Source organism: Medicago sativa, chromosome 5 (genome assembly GCF_051527215.1).
Source record: "Medicago sativa cultivar Bolivia chromosome 5, Bolivia_mono, whole genome shotgun sequence".
NCBI lineage: Eukaryota > Viridiplantae > Streptophyta > Magnoliopsida > Fabales > Fabaceae > Medicago > Medicago sativa.
In genome coordinates this window covers 30,866,168-30,892,581 of record NC_140753.1, presented here as the reverse complement: position 1 = coordinate 30,892,581, position 26,414 = coordinate 30,866,168, and the positions used below count along the sequence as shown (strand labels likewise).

General features: G+C 35.8%; 2 protein-coding genes and 1 long non-coding RNA gene across 12 annotated transcripts; 1 reads left to right on the top strand and 2 right to left on the bottom strand.

Annotated features, from left to right (window-relative positions):
- Positions 1 to 2,090: 2,090 nt before the first annotated feature.
- LOC146921726 (protein FAR1-RELATED SEQUENCE 5-like) lies at positions 2,091 to 8,283 on the top strand. Of its 10 annotated transcripts, XM_085715032.1 has the most exons (9): positions 2,107 to 2,607; positions 2,674 to 2,755; positions 3,104 to 3,308; positions 4,192 to 4,250; positions 5,179 to 5,245; positions 5,413 to 5,563; positions 5,645 to 5,696; positions 5,804 to 5,880; positions 7,203 to 8,283. In XM_085715032.1, the coding sequence occupies exons 1-2, from the start codon at positions 2,287 to 2,289 to the stop codon at positions 2,728 to 2,730; spliced, it is 378 nt and encodes a 125-aa protein (XP_085571158.1). In that variant the 5' UTR covers positions 2,107 to 2,286; the 3' UTR covers positions 2,731 to 2,755; positions 3,104 to 3,308; positions 4,192 to 4,250; positions 5,179 to 5,245; positions 5,413 to 5,563; positions 5,645 to 5,696; positions 5,804 to 5,880; positions 7,203 to 8,283. The 10 variants fall into 10 exon arrangements, 2 of the variants coding, with proteins under 2 accessions (XP_085571158.1, XP_085571157.1); XM_085715031.1 differs by having other exon boundaries at positions 2,674 to 3,308; XR_015012223.1 differs by lacking the exon at positions 7,203 to 8,283 and adding an exon at positions 6,693 to 7,128 and having other exon boundaries at positions 2,120 to 2,755; positions 2,957 to 3,308.
- Positions 8,284 to 12,595: 4,312 nt separating this feature from the next.
- On the bottom strand, positions 12,596 to 14,766 carry LOC146921725 (uncharacterized). Its single transcript, XR_015010795.1, has 2 exons — positions 14,303 to 14,766; positions 12,596 to 12,873 (listed from the first exon to the last, which is right to left on the bottom strand). It is a non-coding gene; the product is annotated as an uncharacterized LOC146921725 (long non-coding RNA).
- Positions 14,767 to 19,000: 4,234 nt separating this feature from the next.
- LOC146921724 (uncharacterized) lies at positions 19,001 to 19,843 on the bottom strand. The gene has a single exon (XM_085711371.1). It carries the CDS (start codon positions 19,841 to 19,843, stop codon positions 19,001 to 19,003), a length of 843 nt encoding a protein of 280 aa, XP_085567497.1.
- Between the last annotated feature and the right edge of the window lie 6,571 nt (positions 19,844 to 26,414).

Here is a 26,414-nt window from a genome sequence, read left to right as displayed (position 1 = left end):
ATTCATCCAGGAGCGACGAAGATGTATTGGGATTTAAAGAGGTTGTTTTGGTCGCCTGAAATGAAGAAGGTTATAGAGGAGTTCGTCTATGCTTGCTTGATTTGTCAGAAGTCTAAGATTGAACATCAGAAGTCTATGCTTGTTTGCAGCGGAGTGGAAATGGGATAATATATATATATATGGATTTTGTTGGGCCGTTGCCTAAGACTATGAAGGGAATTGATTCCGTTTGGGTGATTGTTGATCGGTTGACACATTTTATTTCTATCAAGACCGACATGTCTGTGGCGAGGTTGGCGGAGATCTACATTGAGAAGGTTGTCATATTTCATGGTATTCCATAGAGCGTAGGAAGGATATTGAGTTTGAATTTGGAGTCATGTGTTTTTGAGAGTGAATCACGTGACCAGTGTTGGACGTGCTTTGAAGCGTAAGAAGTTGACACCGCATTTTTTTGGACCGTTTAAGATTATTGAGAAGGTTGGAGCTGTAACGTATCGGATTACGTTACCGCCGTCGTTGTCGAATCTTCATGATGTATTTCATGTATCCCAGTTGATGAAGTATTTGTATGATCCGTCTCATGTGATTCAATTGGATGATTTGAAAGTAAGGGATAATTTGACCGTTGAGACTTGACCGGTGAGATCATTTTGGGGAAAGTGGTTTGGTTTGGATCAACCGGTGAGAGTTTTACTTGGGAATCAAAGAGTCGTATGAAGGAATCGTATCAGAGTTTTTTTCTTCAGGTAATTTCCGAGGGCAAAAATTCTGTAAGTAGAGGAGAGTTGTAACAACCCGTTTTTCGCTAGAATTATTTTATTTAATTATTATATGTGGTATATGTGCTTATTTGCTTGTTTTTGTATTTAATTTGGGATTAGTCGATTTTTAGCCTAGAATGGTATTTTAGTCATTTTAACGACCAAGTGTATTTTGATCCTTTGACGAGTAAGGGTATATTAGTAATTGTGGAAGGAATAGTATTTTAGTGTTTCTTTTTTTTGGTTACAAAAAGTTTAAAAAGTTTAGGTGGGTTCGGCTCCGGTCACCACCAGGGTATTTTTATCCTTTGACGAGTAAGGGTATATTAGTAATTGTGGAAGGAATAGTATTTTAGTGTTTCTTTTTTTTGGTTACAAAAAGTTTAAAAAGTTTAGGTGGGTTCGGCTCCGGTCACCACCAGGGTCAGGGCACGCCTCTGGGCCCAAAGGGCACTTATAGAGGTACTTACAGATCACCCACCAACACTGCCCTCACATCGGCAGAGGGAATCGAACACACAACCTTCTGCAAGGAAGTGGCCCGTTCCTTACCAACTGAGCCAACGTGTGTTGGTAGTATTTTAATATTTTAGTGTGAATAGTTTTTTTTACTAAGTTAGATGTAACTAGTGGTAATTACTTTGAGATGGGAAAATAATGAGATGTTTTAAAGATTAAGTGTTTAGTAACTTTTTAGAGTTAAGTGGTAAGAGTTTTGATGGCCATTATGAATATAGTTACCATAACCCGTTATTAAGTTATTAATAGATAACTCATGAGAGGAAATTAGGGTTTTTGTCATTCATTCTCACATTTTCACAAATAGAGAGGCTAGAGATATTTGAGAGAGAAGAGAAGAATAGAAGAGAAGAGGGAGAACCCATTTGTAGAAAATGAAGAGGAAGCTATGATTCTTTGGAGAGGGTGAAGATTCTTGAAGATTAGCTAGCTTTGGAGGATATAAGGTTAAGGGTGGTTAGGTTTGCTCTATTAAATAAGCTATAATATTCTTTTTCACTTATGAGTCATAATTGTTTTGAGTGAATTATGATTTTGGTGGTTAATTTCAGTGTTCATAATTATGTGGTAAATTTCACTACTACAAAATATATATTTTACATCATGGGGGTTTTAGTTTTCACATCAGTCGCAAAATAACTGAAGGGAAACATACAGACTATGAGTTTTTACATCAGTTGACATATACACATGAGGGGAATTCTTAATAGCATGTACCATTTACATCAGTTGATAATTGGAATGAAGGGAAAAAAACGCGGTGGCATTTCCGCAATTTAAGTGAAAACTTTGGCTAACTTTTTTTACATCAGTGGTGAGAAGTGCCTGAAGGAAAAACAAAGTTTCACCTCTACCTTATCTCTTTCTCTATCGTGAAACACATTCATTCGTTTTTCCTTCCTCACTTTTTCACTCTCAGTCAAAATACACCACCGTCCAAGCTCAATCCTCATTCGAACTCCACCGTTCTCTCACCGTCCAAGATCTGGAACCTTGTGAGGGTATGGAATTCGAGTCTGAAGAGGCTGCTAAGGCTTTCTATAATTCCTATGCTCGTTGTGTTGGTTTCAGTACCCGAGTCAGTTCTTCTCGTCGTTCTCGCCGCTACGGAGCTATCATTCAGAGACAATTCGTTTGTGCTAAGGAAGGGTTTCGCAATTTGAACGAGAAACGTACCAAAGACAGAGAGATCAAACGCCCACGAACAGTCACTAGGGTTGGATGCAAAGCCTCTTTATCTGTCAAAATGCACGATTTTTCTGCCAAGTGGATCGTATCTGGCTTCGTCAGAGAACACAATCACGAACTTGTTCCACCCGATCAGGTTCACTGCCTTCGTACCCACCGTCAAATTTCGGGATCTGCAAAAACCCTAATTGACACTCTACAGGCTGCTGGTATGGGTCCTCACAGAATTATGTCTGCACTCATCAAGCCAAGCCGATGATGATGATGTAAATATCTTGGCTGTGGTACTGAGGCTTTTAGTTTTTAATTTGTTTTCAATTTAGTTATTTAGTTATTCTTGGCTGTGGTACCGATTGTAATGATGTACATTCTATCATTTTCCTTTTTCATTTGTTGTTTTTTTTAATTAATTTTTGCTTCTGCCTATATGCTTAACTTGTCAGTTAACCATTTTCTGTTTTTAAATCTAAAAATGTTTTTTTTAGTTGATTTGATAAAAGAGGAGGGTGAATAATTTGGTATATTTCGTACCCAATTTGAAGTATTGCATTGAAAGAGGTTGAGGGAAGAAGTTGATTGAAATATGCTTCAAATTCGGCTTAGTAAGAATCCATTCTCTGATGGGTCGGCAGGTGTGAAGCAATCACTTGTTGAGACTGTTACGGTTGCTTGCTCTGACCATTTGGTCCTTTCTGATCTTCCTGTTGCAAGGGTGTTGGTATAGCTACTGCTTCTTCCGTTGTTAGGAATGTGGGTCGCAGATCCCTCCGCTAGCTTGGTGAGCGAGTTCATTTCTGTGTTTGATGTGATTTTCCGATTGCGATTTATGGAAGGCTGGTAATTACTCTCTTACATTCTAACCTGTTTTTTCATTTAGGCTTCTGCTTGCTAGGATGGTTTTAATCAAAACAAGATATAAGTTATCGTGTTCTAATATACTAGTAACCTTTATATTTCGGCTTAGGGTTTGTTTGGCTTGACTTATTTGAGTTTATCTATTGACATAGGCACTTGTGAAACTATTTGGGAGATGTTACGGAAACAAGCTCTCTAGGATAACTTATGAAAACAACTCATATGAAAATAGTTTAACTTTATTTTGCCTTTTGTTATAGAAATATCTCATATATAAGCCATTATATGATAAGTGTTTATGCTATAAACATTTAATAAAGTTGGATATATTCTTTGTTCTAGTTTTACCATGTGTTCACTCCAAAAAATTCATTAAACAAATTAAAATTTATTTAAGTAAGCATGCTAGCTGAATTGCTGGGCAATAATTTAGTGGAGTAGTGGACAGTTGTTGTATGTCCTTGTTTGCCTTTGATTTGGTGTTGACTTTTCATGTTTCTACTTACCTCGTAATATATTACTTTTACTATAATGGCCTTGTGGTTTTGTTCTTTAGCATTTATAGATGACACTCATTATTTCATCAATGACTTTGCATTTTTATTAGAAATTTGGTTAAGAACGACAAAATGTATTTTATACCTGCATCAAAACACCTTTTTTTCTTATGTAGTTTTTTTTTCAGCTGTTTTAGAGTTCTAGATGTTATGCACCCCTCCAAAGGTGGTTTGGTTTGTTTTGTAATTTGGCTGCTATGTTTAAAATTTTGATTTTGATAGTGGGTTTTCTCACTGAATATGTGCTAGAAGCCTAGAACTTGTTAGTTTCCTTGATGTTGCCTTACTATAGGGTTGTGGTGTTGCAGAGCCCTTGTGACCATGCTTTCTGTCTCAATTGTGCTAGAAGTGATTCATCCTGCTACCTGTAAGTATTTTTCTTATCTTATTCTCTTCATAAAGCAAAGCAATGAAGACCATTGACTCTTCACTTTAAAGCTTAATGTCTGCTAATCACTAAAGCAGTGAGGTAGCTATTAGAAAACAGTTGCCATTGTTCCGTGTCGTAATCGTCTTGTTTGCACGCTGTCTTTCACTGTTTGAGTTCTTTGTTTAACTACTCTGTTTTTTTTGTTTTCGCAATCATTGCCCCTCTTTTAGTTGTTTTGTAAATTTCTTTCACACATTAACTAAGCTTAATTTTTACACTACCGTGTACACATGCTTTTCATTTTCCAGTCAATAGGTGAATGATATTTCTATAGGCATTAAACCTTTCCTTTGTACATTATTTTGATTAAATTTGATTACTCTATGGATATACTATTTTTAAATTCATTCTCAAATATTTGTGCACTTTTTTTTTAGTCCCTCTACTTTTCCACTTGTTGAGTCATCATTCTAACTTGACATTTGGAGGGAGGTTTTTTTAGTTACATGTATGTGGGACCATCTTCACACAGATGAAAATCTGCCCACTTGAATAGGTGAAAATGGTGTCCATGCTATTGGCATGTATGTAGCAATATCTGTCCCCACTTTGCAATAAAATAGATACCAGAGTGGTCTTCAATCATTTTTGTTGTTTCCTTGTATTTTGTCTCAGATATCAAATTATTAATGATCTTTAACTGAAGAACTTTGAGTTTAAGGATTCTTGTCTAGTTGTAGTTTATGCAATAACCTTGATTCAATTGATTTTATGCCCATTTGGTACTTTGCATTCTAACTGTTTGATTATATGCTCATTTGAATATATGCATTATATTTTGTATGATATATTCTAACTAATGTAACAGCCTAAATTTATATGGACCTAAAATTGAATGTGGTTTGTGTTGATGAATGAATGACAGATGCAGAAACAGGGGAAGTGTGACTTCTCATGGAGGGATAATCATATTCACTCTTTAAATCTATAGAGTAAGTCAAATCCGAAACCAAAAATCTTATAAATTTTGTTCCTATGTTGTTCAACAATTCATGTCAATTTGGTTCTGATTTTTTTTTTCATACACCTTCCATTTGTACATTTTGTTTAGTTCCATCATTGGTTGTTTGACATGCAAAATATAAATTCTAAATTGCAGCTAAGTTTCCTAATGTCACGTATTAGTCGAAGAGAGTCTGAAGTTACAATGCAACCAAGGAAAGACATGTGTTCAATGAAAAGCCTCCTGCTGATAAACTTTTGTTGTGCTCACAGAGGCAGATCGCGTGCGACGGCCGCAACAATTGAAGGTTAATTGCACCTTTCTCTTATTCTATCTAAACAACACATTTGGTGCTATTTAATTTTTTTTTCTTTTATTTTTTTGTCAGCATAATGTAGAAGGAGGAATCACCAATGAGGCATTTTTTCACCAACTGTGAGGTAAATGAGCTATTGGTTATGTTTGGGCTGAATTATGAGTTAATACTTGATTGCAAAATGCATATTTTGACTTCAGTTGGTCTTTGTTTTTCAATGTTGTTATGTAGATTAACATGTGTAATTGTTCTCGGTTGTCCTTCTATTAGCTGGCTTCTTTCCACCCCTGGAAAAACTTTTTGAAAAGGTATACTACTCTATCTTTTTTAGTATTAAGGAAAATTATCGTTCTGTTTGGTAGAAATTTTATATGTATACACATTTATTATTGCTTAACCTGCTACTGTTACATCAGGAGCATTAATGCTTCAATTAAGCACAAAAATATCAACTACCCTGCCCCAACTACATCCAATTTAAGAAAACTGAACTGAAAAAAATTTATACCATCATCTGTATAGTTTTTCCACTGAAACATATTACCAATATATAACTAAACATAGTGAAATATAATTACATGTGATGTGGCTTCTTATGGCAATGCTTTACTGTATTTTTTTGGTAACAAATAAGAAAAAAGGACTAATGACCAATTTGTGAATTGATTAATGAATGCTTCCTCCACACACAGTTGGCAGAATTTTTTGAGGATTAAATACACAAATCCTACTTGAAATTATAAAAATATATCCATTAATTGAAGTCTTATACTACAATTTAACTAAGATCAACTCATGAAATGTGCAACTAATACTAATGTATAGATATTTCATAGTAAGGATTTGTGATAACAATATTCTTTATATGATTTTTAATTTGAAAAATATATTAATCTGTTTTATTTTTTTCAATATGTGATATCATGCGTGTTGAGCCTTTAAAATTGAGATCAAGTATATTAATCTGACTCTTATAATCAATTTCTTCTCGATAAAACTTCATTTGCTTGGTGATATATCATTCAATCTGTCCCTTATAATCATGAGGATGCTAATCTTTCTCCTTTACACGCTTATAAGTCCTCATCCTAACTGCATATATTTATTTCATGGACTCAAGAATGGATGCCTTCAAGATAGAGCAGCACCTGCTAGCTTCTCTATTAGTTGTTGTGGCCGGTTTGGTTTTTACGGAGAGGGATGTTCTGGCTGGTTGGTGTAGCTGCTGTCATGACAGTTTTGGCTGCTATTGAGGGGTTAGTTCGGCTGCTGTCATGACAACACTTTGTGTTTGGCTGCGGTTGCTGGTCTGCCGAGGCTGCTGTCATGTTTTTCTTTTGCTTTCAGCTGTTGTTTGGTTTTTTTAGGGTCTGCTAGTTTGGGTTATTGTAGTGGGAGCGTAGGAGCTGAGCTATGGGATTGAATTCTGGTGTATATACTATGAATTCAGCGTCATAGCTTTTGCTTTTTTGCTTGGCTTTTGCTTTTCTTAGGGGTCCTTTTGCTGTAAATTTTACAGGGCATTTTTTTGTGTGTTTGTCTTTGATGTTACCCTAAGATCTGCTACCATATTACTTGAACAACACAATTAAGCATGATCTTCATAGTGTATACTTATTTGATTTTGCAGATCTCTTCTCTGCTCAAGATCATCCAATGCATGGGGTATTGAACTTCTACATGATGATCACGGTCCTATTATACATAAATTAATACTCAGACATACCCTAATGCAAATAGGTTGTGTGTTCAAGGTAATTCATATCTGCAATCTGTAATCATTTCAGCAACTCAGTATAAGCATGCTTATACTAACTGATAAGCATTTAAATGTACATGAGATAGTTTTTGTTCCCAGTGCAATCTAATTGATAAGAGAGTATAGTTTGTGTTATCAATAAGATAAGTGTACCTCACATGTGTAGAAGGTGCATAATGTAAGCATGCTCTTGGATAAATAGCTATGTTTAAGTGCACATGCTTTTCCTCTGCTAACCTTGGTTCATATCACCTAATAATGGGAGTAGTAATGATTATTATGTGTTATTTGTGCATAGGACGATGACAGGTATGTTGAAGTGGTATTTGTGTGTAGGACTGATAATTTTGCATGTGGTGCAGTCTACAAACCGCCCTATTATTGATAAATAGGTGATTAGAGTGTTTACATATACTTGCACAAGAAGAAAATTGCTGCACCCAATCAGCATGAAAAATAGGTTATGATTTAAAACATAATCATTATTAGAGGTTTAGTAGGCCGGCCAATCAGGTCATGCTTGCTGATAATGTGTATTTATGCAGCATAATGATTAGGATGTTCTAGGCTTCTATGGCATGTAACCTTTCTTGCGCATAAAGCCATAAACCTTAAACCAAATAATTCTCTTCCTAATATATCCACTTTTATCTGGTGATATAACTTTGTCATCAGTTTGTATCCAATGTCCTTATGATTGTACTATAAATATCAAATCTTTGACTTCATTTGTATCCACCAAGTTTTCATCTTCTGAGTGATCACAAATCCATAATTCACAGAGATGTCTAAGAGAGGTACACTCATCTTAACAAATCTTTTCATAATAGTTATTTTCTTATTTGCTTCTCTTCAGTGTATTTTATTTCTATCATTGGAAGTTGTAACCATGTGGTAGCCTATGAACAAAAAAAGATTTCACAACCAACCTATTGAGAATTCTTCTTAGTTATCTTATTTTGTTATTTTTATGCAAATTGACAATGACTTTGTCATATATATTTTTTGTGGACAACGTTGACCCGTGCGAAGCACGGGTTCGCGACCTAGTTTTTAATATAAAAGGAAAGAGGTCTCAAGCTGATCTGGTAAGCAGTTTAAAAAAAAACATTTTTTTTTCAATTTTTTTGGATTTCACATCAGTGGGTAAAAGGACTGATGTGAAGTATACATGTTTAACTTCAGTGCCTACCATAAAACTGATGTGAAAACCCTGTTGTCAAATTTTAAAGAGAGCGTACCACATCAGTGCAATAAAGGCCTGATGTGGAAAAAAAGATTTCACATCAGTTCGTACCTGATGTAAAAAGATGTGAACATACCACATCATATCAGTTTACATCAGTTGCCACCTGATGCGAAAAGTGCTTTTCAACTGATGTAAAAACTCATTTCTGTAGTAGTGTTTGGGTATGTGTAATTTGTTATAAACTTATTGTTAGTACTTAAACTTCATTGTTGTTATATGTTGAAGTGGATATTTTGAGGTTTTAGCTTAAATTGGTGATAATGATGATGTTGTTGTTGAATTGTGATGAATTTATGATTTATATGTTAAGAATGTTGTTGGGTATATGTTGATGATGATAATTCATGGATTGAGAGATGATAAGTGTGTTGTTGTGGTTGAGTTGTTGTGTTTTTATGACTTTTGTGAAAATGAGTTAAAAATGGAGATGTTTGATTTTGATGAATTTGAGTAAATTAATAGGATTGTTATGATGAATTGAATTGAGGAGAACTTCTGTTTTCGATCAATGTGTTTTGGTGATAAATTGTTTGGGAAAAAGTTGAGTTTCGTTTTAAGCACTTTTGTTAAATAAGTCATTTTGGGGTGAGTTGAATTAAGTTCTTTTGAGTTATAAAACCATGTTTTCAAGTATATTTTGAATGGTCTAAGTGGCACGAATCGTGTGTCTAGGTGGCACGACCGTGCCTGATCATTCTGCTAAAGGTGGCACGTGTAACATCCTAATTCCCAACGTTGATTTAATAAATAATGTGAATAAATTTAAATAAAAAGGATGTTACACATACTCATTAATCTTTCATTCTAATAATAAATAAATAATACGTCATATTTCAGAATGCGAAAATTACTTCCAAAATATTTCATAAAATAAACGAGTCTGATTCTCAATCGTCATTGTGGAAATATCATAAGGATTTCAAATACTAAACCTCCTAAAATTAAACATTCAACGTTTGGCCCCAACCCTACCTTCTAAACGTTCCGCAACTAGAGCTGCTCGTCCTGAGTGTTTGTACCCCAAGGGTCCGTTTGGTACACATGATAGAATAAACACATGATATGATTAGAAGTTGGATAAGGATATGATATGATAGTGATAGGATAGTCACTTATACTATCATGTGTTTGGGACACACATGATAAAAAACATGATAGCATTATTTTATCATATTATGTGTTTGGTGGACCACTTGATAGTGATAAGATAAAATATATATTATATTAATGACAAAATTATCATGTAAACAAATACATTGATTTTTCTTTAAAAAAAAATACATCAATTATTTAATCTGAAGCAAGAAGTCAAACAAATTAAGAAAAGGCTTTTCTAAAAAATAAATTGCAAAAATAAGTAAAAAGGAAAGGGGAAATAATATGAAAATCGAAGCTGCAAAAATATCAATATTGAAGCAGAAAATCAGAAAAATTGAATGATTTGAAGGATGAATAAGCAAAAGAACTGATCGAGAACAACAAAAGATGAATAAGAAAAATTCAAGAAATTGAACGCAAAAGAAATTGAAGCAAAAGATGAATGTGTTTGGGGAAAATTAGATTTTCAAATCACAATAGTACAATTGTATAATAACAACACAATCGATGCACAAAAATTAGAAAAATATTAAGAACAAAAATTGAATCATTTGAAAACTGCAGAAGAACAAGTAACACATGGAGAAAAAGAAAATGGAATGGAATCGTTTCAGAAATAAGACCATCGTTATCTGAAAAGTGCAGAGAGTGGGAGTAGGAGACAATTTTTGAGAAATAGAAAACGCGCTTGCCATGTTTTATCCCATCAGGATGCTAACCCAGCTTAAACCAAGGATAAAAATAACAAAGAGGAGTAGGATATGATAAGTAATTGGTTTATTTTATCCTTTCCTATTGGTGCACCAAACAAGATATTCAAGTGGGATATGATAGTATTATCATATCATGTCTCTTTATCATGTGCACCAAACGGACCCCAAGAGTACAGACACCATAATACACAATAGCAACAAAGGGTGAGAATATTCATCAGAACATATATTGGGATACATGAATAATATATAAATAGACATAACATCATATATCATCATATACGACATATTCATAAATCTTCAGCAAGTTATAGAACATCATTAACACATCATCATTATCATTATTTTTCATTTTTAAACATTAAAGAAATACACATATTAGTTACAATACATCAACATTGACACATGTCACACATACTGAAGGTGAAAAAAACACAAGAATGGGGGGTTGAATTGTGTTGGCTTTTTCTTCGTTTTCTCCTGAGCTGAAACACACTGACCAGAAGCAAATAGAGACTGCTTCTTGATAAGTAGATTTATTACGTATTTTAATTAAGTTATTTAGTTTAATTCTATTTAGATTTAATTAGATTCTATGTGTTTTTATTTATATTTAAGAGCTTTTTACTTCAAAGAATTCAATATTATATTTCAGGATCAAATATATGATTTGCAAGGCTTGGAGCTAAAGAAAAGGGATTTGGAGCACAAAAATAGGAGATTTCCAAGATTTGGGACCGAAATATGCACTTGAAGAAATCAGAATTCGCTCCCCCAAGTCAGTGAAGGGCGCACGGCCCACGCCTGCAAGGCGCACGACCGTGCGCGATTGCCAGCATCCCTTTTAGCTGCTTTTTGCTCCGAACAGCGGTTTTCTACGCAGCCTGCTTTGACGATAAAGCCCATGGATCTTCAGAGAATATTCCTTCAGTTATTTCTTAGGGCTTAAGTCATTAGTAGGCTATAAATAGAGAGCTTGTTCTCCTTGTTTGATCATCTTGAATTCTGAATATTGTATTGTGACAGAATACTATTTCTCAATAAAAGTTCTCGTTTTTATTCAATTGTTCTTATTGTTTTCTTCTTATTCATTCATGGCAACACCAACCATGAGTGAGTAATTCCCTTAAACCTTGGGATTGTTGGGAGAGTCCTATGGCTTGATCCAACAATCCTAATCCGAAACCCTAGTTTATGTAACCCTACTTTTCTTATCTAAATTCACCGTTCTTCACAACGATATTAACAAGTACCAAACTTTGGATGCGAACGCGGAGGGTTAGTACTTGTTAATTCGTTACCCTAGTTATTAAGGTGATGAATCGAACGAAGAAGTCTTAATAACCGAACAAGTGAATTTAGACAAGGATTGCGAAGCATGAGAATAGCCTAGTGAACCTTGGGACTTATAGAATCTCGTACAATCAAGGATCTTAATATAGGAGTTAGCCATGAGAATAGGTCTAACACCTTGAGAGACACACTCCCCGGATATCGAACGAAGAAGGGGATAGGCTTTAGAGAGATTCGTCCTTAGAAACTAGGATTTACATAAACAAGGATTAGGATTAGGATGTTAGGTCAACCAAAGGATGAACCAATAATCCCTAGGTTGCCTTTAGCTATTGTTTTCAACCGTCGTTTAGATTACCTTGAAACCCTAATTATCGATTTCTCCCTAACCTTTACTACTTTTGATTGGAATTTAAATAACTCCCTGTGGATCGATACTCTCTCTTTATTACTACTACGGTAAACCCGTGCACTTGCGGATTTACGGTAACACTTCTGAAGTGACGTTCAGGACTAAAATGCAGCGGATAAAACAGAGAGAGACAAATAAGAAAGACACAAAGCAATTATACAGGTTCCTTCCACAAACCGGAAGTAGTCCTGTCCCCCTTGCACTTCCAGGGAGATTTCACTAAAATGTAATATCTGATTACAATTGCTCATTGCTAAAACTAGCAAGAGACTTCAAATTGCTCAAGCACAACTGCAAGAGACTTCGTATGCTCCTGAACACAATCAAGAGACTTCTATTGTTCAAGCACAACTGCAAGAGACTTCTAATCAAACAGAATTACAAAGAAAAATGTTTGAGGTCGAACACTTGATATACAATCAGTGGTGTAACACCCCATTTTCCCAACATAAAAATTTCATTTAAATCAGAGTATTTAATTCATAAACGGGATGTCACATACTACTTGAAAATCATAAAATAGATAATAATAATTATCTTTTAAAATTCAACATCATAAAATCTGAAACTTCGCAGCGGAAAATAGTTCAACATAATATAAGTCTTGGCACGCAGGCCTTATCAGAAAATCTCATAATTCAATTCAATACTTATTCATAAAAAGTTCATTAAAGACACGTAAGGAATAGATATGAAAACATGCCCCATCCCGTTACGTATCAGAGCACCTAGACACAAGTGAGGAGTCCACTCACGAACAATTCTAGTCTTTATTACCTGCAAGTTACCCATACGAAGGGCAACATTTTCAAGCAGAAGGGGTGAGATTTCACAGTCAATAAATTAAGCATATAATTCATCAAAATGCATTTAACAACATAAAACATTATTAACATATCAAACATTTATCAATTAGCATCATATCAAATCATAAACAAACATCATCGTCAGAGCATCATAAACGTCAATAACAATAACCATTTATCATCTTATAATCAACATAAGACATCATGTTCAACTTAGCACTTGACTCGACAACACGACTCATCTTGACAATGCAACTCTTAACAACTTGACAACTTAAACCATCGTGAAACTTCTTGATATGCAAATACATGTGGTACCATTCAGCAACATATATGAGCGTAATTAGGCTCTTCAACAAGTGAGCATAAAGCTGCCGGGCCTAAAGCCCCCAATTAATGTAGTTTGAGCATAAAGCTGCCGTGCCTAAAGCCCCCAACGTAGTTTGAGCATAAAGCTGCCGGGCCTAAAGCCCCAAACGTAGTTTAAGCATAAAGATGTCGGGCCTAAAGCCCCCATCTTTAATGAGTATGCAATGGACTCAATCTTCCTACAACTTAGACAACAACGTGAACATCTTATACAACTCCATAATCATGGACAACTTCTTAAATTCTTGCAACTTAGACCGACTCATGCAACTTCAAGACATTAACAGTCAACAACAGCAACCAACAACAATTACAACATGTAACAGTGCTTAAATAACATATCAACATTAAAGGGAATGAATCAATATCAACTTATCATTATAAGGCATCATAAATAATACTTATACATCATCACTACTAATCTCAGTCACTTAAACAGACTTCTGGAACTTCTGAAAGTATCCTAAACCACCCTCATTCTTACTTCTAAGATCAACTCATGACTACACGTTCGAAAGGATCGCATCGGAACAATTTTGGGCAACTAACAGCCTAACTTGCAGTGGCGAGTAACTTTGCTCGCAATGGCGAGCAAAACGTGCTCCCTGGAACTTCTAGAGACCTTGCTCGCAACGGCGAGCTACTTTCCTCGCAATGGCGAGCGTTACCGGTTACTCGCAGTTGCGATTTGTGTTGCTCGCAATGGCGAGCGATGGTTCCTAGCTCGCAGTTGCGAGTGTTACTGCTCGCAGTTGCGAGCGATGAATGTCAGTACGGCCAGAAACCTAAAAATCACAACTTTTCACCTATCTTCATGATTCTTTAATCCAAATAGCATCTAATTATCACCCTAGGTAATATCTAAGGTCTGTACACTAATTTTGCATCAATCTAACATCTTTTCATGGTTCAATCTTCAAAATCGGTCTTAAACCTAATTCCCAATTCTCACCAAACCTCAACCTAATCATGCTAAATTCATTTTTCAGAATCATACCCTTAATAATATTGAAAGTTAGTCTCACCCTTACCTGAACTCAAACTTTCATAAAATACAGCAAACTCGCGGCGGAAAGGGTACCATAGCAGAGGACTTATCAGAAGCGGCACCAAGCCATTCAACCTTGGCAGCTCTGTCTCGACAAAACAAGGTGTTGGGACGGCTGAACGAATTGAATTGAAAAATTGAATATCCACCGAAATGAAATTGATGAAGGATTAGCAATTCAATTGGAATTGTAGTTACACGCTGGATGATGAAACAAATCTAGGCCACCACGTGATTGAGCTTTGATTGGTGAAAAAGCTAAATTCACACAAATGGATGAAGCTAATAATTAACCTCATGATCACTTTAACTAGGGATTAAGAATTGAACGCAAAAAATATGCAAATGAAAACAGTGGCATTGTTCATCCTCTCGGTATTTGTTATCAAACCAATTCTCTTCTCTTAGGTTTTCCGTAACAAGGTAAGGTTACTCAGGTTTTAAATCTGTCTTATTCTAAATATATTGTACACGGGTCGGTCGATCCATAGCATTCGTTGGTTCACATCCTCTACTAATTAGATCCACTCAACTTTATACACCCACTCATTTACTCTTTTTATCTATTAATAATATAGACTAATTTTATTTTTCATATCTTATTTTATTTAATAATAAAATAAGTCACACCATCATTATAACTCACATATACATCATATATCTCTCATAATTCACTTAAATCTTTATAAATCATATAAATCACATGAATATATAACTATATATTCTAAAACTCATCAAAATAATTAATAATTAAGACGGGCGTTACAAGTGGTGTTCACAACACAAATTAGATACAGACTCTTAAGGCTCTAGAATTTCTAAGATATGAACATTGAAACATAAATTCTAAGTGAAATTTGAATGCAGAACAATTTCAGCAGAGTTTTGGCACTTGTAAATTGTTGAGTCTTATTTAAATCTCTAAGTCTTCACTCCTTTATATAGAGGTGTGAAAGAGACGTTGTGAAATTTCCAGCACATCAAAAGAGTCGTTTGTAGCTTTGATCAGTCGCCAATGATCTTTTGCCTTATATGGTAGTTGTCCTATGAAGGATCAATTTCAAATCCATTCCCATTGTGAAGGAACATCGTTGCAGGCAGAGTTGTTTTTCTTGTCTTGTAGTAGAGACAAAACAGAGTAGTGGAGGTTGTGGTTGTACACTTCGTACAATTGTACTTTTGTCAACGATTTTTGAAGATAAGCATCCAATGCCTTCAAATCCATTCAAAATGACCGTTGCTTTACATTTCCAGTCTTCTGTAATGCTTAGACGAGTTAAAATCCATTGAACCGCCCTTGAAGCTTTAAGTCTTGCATCTGCAGATGAACTTTAGCTTCTAGTGATCTTCAGCTTCTGATGAGATGCTTCTGATGAACTTGCTTCTGATGACGTCATCACTTCAGGAGCGTTTTGTCTTCAGGAGCACTTTTGTCTTCAGGAGCACTTCTCTTCAGACGCTTTAAGCTTCCTTTTTGTTGATTTCTTAGCTCCCTTTTGTTCATTCAGAGCCTATTTAAGATGTAGATTTTTGTCTATGGTCCTGTACACTTGAACAAATGTTAGCTAGTCTAATTGACAATTTTTAATATCTTGTTATCATCAAAACTCTCAAAGGCTCATTGTTAAACACATTTTGTTCCAACAATCTCCCCCTTTTTGATGATGACAAACAATAGTATTTAAAATGTACAATTGTTGTTAATCTAATTAACAAGTTGACTATAAGGGTCTGAGGTTTGCAAGCTCCCCCTGAGTCTAATAGTTCTTAGGGTTAGTTTTGTAAGTTCCCCATAAGTTATATCCATGTTAATTAAATTCATCATTTAAAAACGCAATAACACTCAGAATATTCTCACATTAATAGACCAAGAGATAAGAAGGTGGTCTTATTAATTTAAGATGATTAAAAATTAAATTAATGGGGCTCAGAGCCTATAAATACTATACATACTACTCCCCCTTTTGTCATCAACAAAAAGTTTAAAAACTAAAGACAAAAAGAAAGAAGTAAGAGAGAGATAGTGAGAAAAATTCTAAAAACATAACATTAAACATATGAGTATCTGAGCAAAAACATACAATTTGAAGTGTATCAGAGCAAAAAGATATATCAGAGCAATGCATTTGAAATTAGAAGCATAAATATATGATCAGTAGCACAAAATTGAAGTCAGAAGATGCTAAACAAAGAGACTTAAACTAAACAAGCTAAAATGTGTGTGCAACTATTGTTTGGCTTGTTTGTTAAACATCTCCATACTCTGTTGGAGCATCATTTTTGTCTGTTCTTGTTGCTTCTTCATTTCTTCTTGTTGTTGCTTCATCTCAGTCTTAAAGTCCTCATTGCTCTTTATCAGGTTCTCTTCTCTTGTTCCGGCTTCTTCTAGCTTAGCTTCAGTCGAAGACTTATATTCCAGCATGAGAAGCTTTTGATCCATAAGTTCTTTCTTCTGCTTTCTATTCTCAGATTCCAAAGCAGCATTTCTTTGTATTAAATCCAGACTACCAGATGCTGATTTGAAATTAACATTGCTCAGAAAGCTTAAATTCAAGTCTCTTGGATGCACACCAGAGGGAATGAAGTCTGTAATTTCTCTTCCTTTAATGCTTGGAGGATTCTGCACCCAGGTTCTGAGAATCTTAACTTGTTGCAGATTGTTGTCTACTCCTTTTAACCAGTCTTGAAGCTTCTGTTAAGCTGAGTCTTGTTCATCTAGACATGTACTTTCAAGCTCACTCATGACAAAATCAACTCTTTCCTTGAGTCTCTTCCAGAGCTTCTCATAGCTTTCTTGATGAGTAAGATTATTTCTTCCCTAAATCATCTTAATCAGCTCCTGACCTATATTCTCACACACATCTTGTAATAGAGTAGAATTTAGAAAGACTGTTGGTGGTGAGGGTATTTTTGTTGGTTTGGGAGGAGCTACAGGTTGAATAGCTAAGGATGATGTTGATTGGTTGTTTGTAGAGTTTCGAGTTTGTGTGTTGCTAGTTGAGGGTTGATCATGAACAGACTTGGCAATCTCATTTGAGGATGATTGCTCAATCTTAACATCAGGAACATCTGATGTGATCATGAAGTCAGATTCACTGATGGCTTCAAGAGAGGCAGGTGTTAGAATTGTCCAGGAACATATTGTTTAGGAACAATATATTCAGGTGCTATATGTTCAGGGACAGTTGTAGATGCAAGGTCAGGACAGGTTGTTGAAGCCATTTGTTGGTTAGGTGCTTGTTGTTGGGGGCTTTCTGAAGCAACTTCCATAGAAGTAACTTCAGAGGCTCTTTGTAAGTTTGGCTCAACACCTGGCAGTTCAACTGAATAGTGATTGACTAGATTGTTTAACACATTTGTTTCTGGTGTTGTTTTGGTTGATGAGGGTGGTTGAGATGATGATGAGGCAATAGGATTGGAAGACTCAGAACCTATGTGTTCTTCTGTGAACTCTGCATCAGCAGAAACAACATTCAAGGGTGGAATAATTGGTGGTTTCAAAGGATTATTAAATGGAAATCTATTATAGAAGTCTGCTTTCCTTTGAGACATTCCAATAATTCTCTCATCTATGTCAGATTTAACAGGTTCATGAGTGATGATTTACCCATAGATCTAACAGGTTTTGTGGATTTTGGTTGTTGATGAATGACCATTTTAAGTGGTTTGATAGACTAAACCTATGGGTAAATCATCTAACTCAGAAGAGTATAAAGATGAGGTGGATTGGGTTGAGTCTGATTCTACTTCTATAACGGTATTAGAGTGTGGAGAATCAGGAATACCTGTACCAGCTTCTGGAGCAGTAGTTTCTGAGCCAGTAGCTTCATCCTTCTGATTACCTCCACCAACTTTCACAATCATCATCAAATTTTTAGCTTCTGAAGTAGCCAAATCTTGCACTTCTTCAGATGCTTGAATCACTTGTTGTGCTACAACTCTAGCATCTTCTCTTGCAAGGGTTAAAGTTGGAACTTCAATACCTTTAGCCAGTTCTCCTATCTTGCCTTGCGTTGCAGCATCCTCAGCCTTCTTCTTCATCACCTCCTCAGTAACCAAACCTGTAGCAGCTTCAATTCGCTCTTCCTCTTCAGCTACATATGTTGATTCCTTTAGCTTTCTGATAGCATCCTTCTTTTTCTTCTTTGGAACTAGAGGTTGTTCAGGAGCAGTTTGTGAAGAAGTAGCAGCTTTTCCACTTCTGGTCCTCTTGGTCAGAACCTTACTAGTATCCAAGTCCTGAACTTCCTCTTGGATTAATGGTATGCCAGAACCACCAATCTTCAGCTTTTCAGATGCTTTCTCCTTCTTAGCCTTCTTGGAAGGTTGCTCCACTTCCAAGTACTCTTCTTTGGAGGTAGTCTTCCTCTTAGACTTCCTGCTCTTGGCTACAGGCAGTGCTCCACCATACATTTCTTCAGGAACATCTTTAAGTCTGATGACTTGACAATATGTTTCGAAATGATCTGTGATGAAGTGCATCTGAACATCAATAGGATCCTTCTTGCAGATGGGAGGAAAATCTTCCATCAGATTTGACTTGGCTCTTGATTCACTGCTATCCGTGCTGAGCTTCTTGAAGGCATCCTTAGGAATCAAAGACATGTTCCTGAGAGTCTTGCCATTGATTACCTTCCCTGTCTCAGTTTCCAGTTGCTTGTCAGTGAAGAAGTTGACAACACTAAGAGCATTCAGAATCCCTCCCTGATGAAGGATTTCTGATATTAGTCTCCCGTAAGGAACCTAACACCTGATTTTCTGCTGACTTTCCCTTAGTTCCTTGATCATATGCTTGAATATGTACTTGGGAACATTGACTTTTTCCTTGTTGATGAAGTGGTGAAGGAAAACTCTTATGTCCCAATGAAGGTTGATCACTGCCACCACCTTTTAGTAGCAGGTTGTCATTCTGAATCTTCAGAAGCAACTTCTTCTCCATGCTTAATTCAGCATACTTTCCCGGCTTCATGGAGTTGAATATGGACATGTTGACAATCTCATTCCAAGGACTTGTCTTGGGATTAGATATCTCTAATCCTGAATATTTCCCAAATGCTTCACTTTTGAGAACAAATGCAATTGCCTTTTGTGAAATAAATACTGAAATCCCCATGATGTTTGATCTAATCTCCACGCATCTGAACGGTTCCAGCCCCATTTCCTCTCTTGTTTTCCCTTTCAAAGTAGGGTCAAGCAAGATTTTATCTTTTTCTTCAATCTCTGAAGCAGCTTTATCATACACCGAGGCTCTTACCCAGAAGTGTCTTACCAGGGTCTTGTATGTTGGTCCATTCAACATATCAAAATAACTCATCAGTCCTTGTTCTTCGTAGTAGCTTCTGATATTGCATCCATGATATACCAGAAAAGTGAAATCAACTGGATTTTCAGTCTGAATCTTTAGCTCCCACTCTTCTAAGGACATAGTCCTTCCTTTGATTTTGTAGGCAGGTTCGTTGTGAGTAGTTGATTCTGGAATCTCTGGTTGCATGCTTGATTCATGAGTAGAGCTTGATGATGCCATTGATGATGAAGGAAGTTTTTAGGGTTCTAGGTTGTGGTTGCAGAAATTGCTCTTACTTCGCAAAGAAAGGTTGAGAGAAGAAAGTGTTTGTTGTGAAGTGAGTAATGTGTGAATTGTCTAAGTGTTTTTAGGAAAAACGATTGCAATTCAGAAAGGGGACAAACAAATACAACATTAATAACATAGGGGGCGCGTGATAGTATATTCAAAGCTAAAATCATCATTGCCCTCTTACGTTATATAATCGTACACATAAGCCACGTTAGAAGTTCTCAGAGTAACTGCCAAGTTAGTGGGCCAGGTGTCACAAAAAGTAGCTTCCAGCGTTTCCACTAACTCTGCTATTCAGAAGCACAAAACCCAGCTTCTGGACTTCAGATGCTGATGTATCATCATAAGCACATTTTCCTCAGAACCTCAATATAGAGCTTCTGATGGACCATAGCTTCTGGACAGACTTCAGGACCTAAATTTCTATTTAGGAGCAAGCAAATTTTTATCAGACACATAGTGCATGATCAAATTTTTCTTTATAAAATCAAATCTTTCCACAGTTAAAAGCTTAGTAAATATATCAGCCCATTGATGCTCAGTATCAATGAATTGTATATCTAAAATTCCTTTTTAAGCATAGTCTCTGATAAAATGGTGTTTGATTTCAATATGCTTAGCTCTTGAATGTAGAATTGGATTCTTTGACAAATAAATAGCAACAGTATTATCACAATAAATGGGAATACTGTTAGCACTAATCTGATAATCTTCCAACTGATGTTTCATCAAAAGTAGTTGTGTACAACAACTTACACCTGAGATGTATTATGCTTCTGCTTTAGACATAGCAATAGTTGCTTGTCTTTTGCTAGCCCAGGATATCAGATTATCACCTAGAAATTGACAATTGCCACTGGTTGACTTTCTTTCAATCGTATCACCAGCATAGCCAGCATCACAAAATCCAACCAACTGATAATCTAAGGATTTCCTATAGAGGAGTCCAAGATTAGTTGTTCCTTTCAGATACCTGAAGATTCTCTTAACAACAGTTAAATGAGATTTTCTAGGATCTGATTGGAATCTTGCACACAAGCATACACTGAATAAAATATATGGCCTAGATGCAGTGAGGTATAACAAATAACCAATCATACCTTTGTACAACTTCTGGTCTACTGTTGATCCAGTATCTTCTTTGCTTAAGGTGCATGTTGGATGCATTGGAGTGTTCATCACTTTGCATTCTTCTAGCTTGAACTTCTTCAGAAGCTCCTTAGTATATTTTGTTTGATGAACATATACTACATCCTTGCTTTGATTGATTTGAATTCCAAGGAAGAACTTCAGCTCTTCCATCATGCTCATTTCAAATTCATCCTGCATTAACTTAGAAAATTCCTTCCAAAGAGATGCATTAGTAGAACCAAATATTATATCATCAACATATATCTGCACAACAAGAATGTATTTCTCAAGAGTCCTTCTGAAGAGTGTCGTGTCAACTTGGCCTCTTTTAAAAATCATTTTTGATCAAGAAATTACTTAGTCTATCATACCAAGCTCTCGGAGCTTGTTTCAAGCCATATAGCGATTTCTTAAGTTTGTAAACACATCCTCAAAACCAGGAGGTTGCTTGACAAACACTTATTTAATGACTCCATTAAGAAATGCACTCTTGACATCCATTTGATATAATATTATGCCATGATTTACTACATAGGATAGAAGTAACCTGATTGCTTCCAATCTTGCAACTGGAGTAAATGTTTCAGTATAATCAATGCCTTCTTGTTGACTGTAACCTTGTGCAACAAGTCTTGCTTTGTTTTTGACTACTTAACCTTGTTCATTCAGCTTGTTTCTAAATACCCATTTTGTTCCAATAATGCTTTTATGCTGAGGTTTGGGTACCAGATCCCACACATCATTTCTTTGAAACTGATTAAGCTCTACCTGCATAGCTTGTATCCATCCATCATCCAAAAGTGCTTCATCAACTGTAGCAGGTTCAATCACCGATAACAGTCCTATCATTGACTCTTCTTGTCTGAAGTATGATCGTGTTCTTCTAGGACTATCTTTGCTTGATTTGATACTCAGGATGTGAAGACTTGTACTTGAATGTGTTATTGGATTGGGTAGCTTGCTGAGAGCCATCTTGAGCTTCATCAGAAGCAACTTCATCTTGTGCTTCTGAGGTAGGTTCAGGTTCTGGACTATCTTCAGATTCAGCTATCTGATCAGGTTTTGGAGTATCTTCAGGAACCTGTATCTCTGTAAAACTTTCATCTTGCTCTGGAGTTTTACTTCCAGGCTCTTTGTCATCAAATTTAACGTGCATTGATTCTTCAACACAAAGTGTTTCTGAATTATACACTTTGTATGCCTTTGACCTTTTAGAGTAACCTAAAAAGATTCCTCTTTGGGCCTTAGCATCAAATTTCTTTAGGCAGAGCTTGTTATTTAGAATGTAACATGTACATCCAAATTGATGAAAGTAAGAGATATTGGGTCTTCTTCCCTTAAAGAGTTCATATGCTGTTTTCTCCAAGATAGGTCTGATATAGATTCTATTTTGGACATAGCATGCTGTATTCACTGCTTCTGCCCAGAAATGTTTAGCCAAATTGTTTTCATGAATCATGGTTCTAGCCATTTCTTGTAAAGTTCTATTCTTCCTCTCTACAACCCCATTTTGTTGTGGAGTTCTAGGAGAAGATAATTCATGGATAATTCCAAGTTTTTCACAAAAGTTTTCAAATGGCTCATTTTCAAATTCTCCAACATGATCACTTCTAACTTTTAAAATCTTCATAGACTTCTCTCCTGTCATATGCCTTGAGCAACCGCTGTCTAGGTACCATGATTTTTGCTTTTCCTTTGCTCTTAGACATATCTGCATTATTGACATTTTCAGACTTAAGTACCCATTGTTTATTGGGTCCTTTTAGGTAAGTACTAGAAGTTTTACTCTTCACTTCTTGTACCTAGTGCTGTAAGCTTGGTAGCTTCTGGTTAACCATTACCTTAGGTTTAACACCCTTTGGTTTTGATTCCTGAGAAGCAGTAACTGTCTTCTTTTGAAACTTAAACTTCAGGACCTCAGATTCAGGTTTCAACAGACTCTGAGGAACAGGTTTTGATCTCTTTAGAATCATGATCTTTGAAGTCTTAGAATCAGAGTTTATCATTGCCTTTGGCTTAGAGTTATTTGGCTTTGAAGTAATCTTAGCCTCAGAGCTAGAAGTTTCAGGTTCTGATTGAACAACAGTTTTCAATTTAGCACCTTTAGGTACAAAGAAGGTTTTCAATCCTTCCTTGATGCATTCACAACATGCCTTGAGACTGATTTCATAAGGTTTCCCTCCTGAAAAACCAATCCATTTGTCATTGTTTCTGTAAATTCTGTAAATCATTGAAGCAACTTTGCTTCTGTCAATACCAGATATAATAAAATCTTCAAGCGCAATTTCATGTTTGCTTAAAGACTTTCCAGTATACTTTTCTTGTAGCTTCTGACAAAGATACTTGAGCTTCTCTTCATAAGTTTTACAAATGAAGTCAAAGCCTCTAAGTCCTTCTTCAGAAGCTTTCAGATCCAACAGAGTTGATTCTTGTTGTTTTATTAAATCAACATATTTTTATTTTAAATCTTTCAACTCATTGGTTCTCAGTTCAAAATGTGTAAGGAGTTCTTTAAGTGACTCAATTCTCTGGGAATTTTAGAATATACCTCATTTTCATCTTCAGAGTCTGAGTCAGGATCTGCTTCTGAAGTCTCAGTAGCCACTAACCCCATGGCTACCTTAGCATCTTCTTCAGCTTCTTCCTTTTCAGACCCAGATTCACTATCTAAATCTTCCTAGGTTGCCATTGAACTCTTCTTAATCTGCTTCCTGAATTTCCTTGTGTTGAAACTTGATTTCTTTGATTTATCCTTTGATTTTTCCTTCTGAAGATCAGAGCAATCAGCAATGAAGTGTCCAGGCTTCTTACAGTTGAAGCATCCTTTTTTATCTTCTTTCTTGGAGCTCTTGTAGCCACCACTCTCACTCAAAAACTTCATGTTCTTCCTTTCCAGATACTCAAGTTTGTTCGAAAGCATAGCCATCTTCTCAGTAGGATCTTCATCAAAGTCTCCATCAGGTGAGTCATCTTCAGATTCAATAACTTTAAGAGCTTTTGATGACTTCCCTTTAGATGGTAGAGTTATAGATTTACTCTTCTTAGCAGGCTCATGTTCATTAAGACTAATCTCATGAACTTTGAGAGAGCTGACAAGATCTTCAACACTTAAAGTGTTTAAATCTTTAACTTCCTCAATAGCAGTAACCTTAGATCTCCATCTCGCAGGCAAGCTTCTTATTATCTTGCTAACATGATCAACATAACTCTTCTTCAGTATTTGTAGTCCAGAGACTAAGGTTTGAAACCTTGAGTACATTTCCTCAATAGTTTCATCATCCTTCATCTTGAACAACTCATACTGATGAACAAGCATAAGAGCTTTTGCTTCTTTGACCTTCTTACTGCCTTCATAGTTAGAACAGAGAGAAGCAAACATTACTTTAGCAGTGGATTTGTCACTCATCTTCATATACTCTGCTTTAGGTATAGCAGTGACAAGTGCTCCTCTAATAATATGATGCTTATTGTAAAGTTTCTTCAAAGTAGGAGTATGTTTCTTTCTATCAACATCAACTCCTTCTTCATCAAGGACCAAGTCACCAACACCATCTTCAAGTATGTCCCATAGTTCTTCATCTAAACCTATGACATAGCTATAGAAGTTGGTTTTCCACCAAGAAAATTCTTCAGGATCTCCATTGAACTTAGGAATATTTCCAAAGTTAGATTTCTTACTGTCACCAAAGTCATATGGAGCAGCATTGTTGTTTGAAGATCCAGCATTTGAGGAATCACCAGACATGTTTTTCTCAGATCTTTTTCTGTTACACTGTTAAGTGTTAAGACAACACACCAAGGCTTTAGATACCAATTGAAGGTGAGAAAAACACAAGAAGGGGGTTGAATTGTGCTAGCTTTTTCTTTGTTTTCTCCTGAGCTAAAACACGCCGACAAGTAGCAAATAGAGACTGCTTCTGAAGTGATGTTCAGGACTAAAATGCAGCGGATGAAACAGAGAGAGACAAGAAAGAAAGACACAAAGCAATTATACAGGTTCCTTCCACAAACCGAAAGTAGTCATGTCCCCCTTGCACTTCCAAGGAGAGTTCACTAAAATGTAATATCAGATTACAATTTCTCACTGCTAAAACTAGCAAGAGACTTCAAATTGCTCAAGCACAACTGCAAGAGACTTCCTATGCTCCTGAACACAATCAAGAGACTTCTATTGCTCAACTTCTAATCAAACAGAATTACAAAGAAAAATGTTTGAGGTTGAACACTTGATAAACAATCAGTGGTGTTCACAACACAAATCAGATACAGACTCTTAAGGCTCTAGAATTTCTAAGATATGAACATTGAAACAGAAATTCTAAGTGAACTTTGAATGCAGAACAATTTCAGCAGAGTTTTGACACTTGTAAATTCTTGAGTCTTATTTAAATCTCTAGGTCTTCACTCCTTTATATAGAGGTGTGAAAGAGACGTTGTGAAATTGCCAGCACATCAAAAGAGTCGTTTGAAGCTTTGATCAGTCACCAATGATCTTTTGCCTGATATGGTAGTTGTCCTATGAAGGATCAATTTCAAATCCATTCCCATTGTGAAGGAACATCGTTGCAGGCAGAGTTGTTTTTCTTGTCTTGTAGCAGAGACAAAATAGAGTAGTGGAGGTAGTGGTTGTACACTTCGTACAATTGTACTTTTGTCAACGTTTTTTGAAGATAAGCATCCAATGCCTTCAAATCCATTCAAAATGACCGTTGCTTTACATTTTCAGTTTTCTGCAATGCTTAGACGAGTTAAAATCCATTGAACAGCCCTTGAAGCTTTAAGTCTTGCATCTCCTGATGAACTTTAGCTTTTGGTGATCTTCAGCTTCTGATGAGATGCTTCTGATGAACTTGCTTCTGATGACGTCATCACTTCAGGAGCACTTTGTCTTCAGGAGCACTTCTCTTCAGACGCTTTAAACTTCCTTTTTGTTGATTTCTTAGTTCTCTTTTGTTCATTCAGAGCCTATTTAAGATGTAGACTTTTGTATATGGTCATGTACACTTGAATAAATGTTAGCTAGTCCAATTGACAATTTTTAATACCTTGTTATCATCAAAACTCTCAAATGCTCATTGTTAAACACATTTTGTTCTAACATATACCACATATATCACATATACTTCATATACACCTAACATGAGACACATGCAAATGCACTTCGTTCCTAGACTTATATGCATCCCGGTACCAGTTTGTAATCAACATTTGTATGTCGAAGTTATGTTACTGAACATACATACATCATAATCAACATTTGTATGTCAGAGTTGGGTTACTGAACATAAATACATCATTCGTCTTTCGTCATTTTTTTGCAATATGAAATGATGCATGAAGGCTCACTAAGAAAATACATCAACAACAACAAATCATCTTCACAACATAG

What these genes read in the sequence shown, in the direction of transcription:
- LOC146921726 (XM_085715032.1), top strand. Translation starts at nt 2,287, where the DNA reads ATGGAATTCGAGTCTGAAGAGGCTGCTAAGGCTTTCTATAATTCCTAT. An exon ending in AACTTGTTCCACCCGATCAG is followed by an intron (nt 2,608 to 2,673) that starts GTTCACTGCCTT and finishes GACACTCTACAG; the next exon opens with GCTGCTGGTATGGGTCCTCA.
- LOC146921724 (XM_085711371.1), bottom strand. Translation starts at nt 19,843, where the DNA reads ATGGCATCATCAAGCTCTACTCATGAATCAAGCATGCAACCAGAGATT.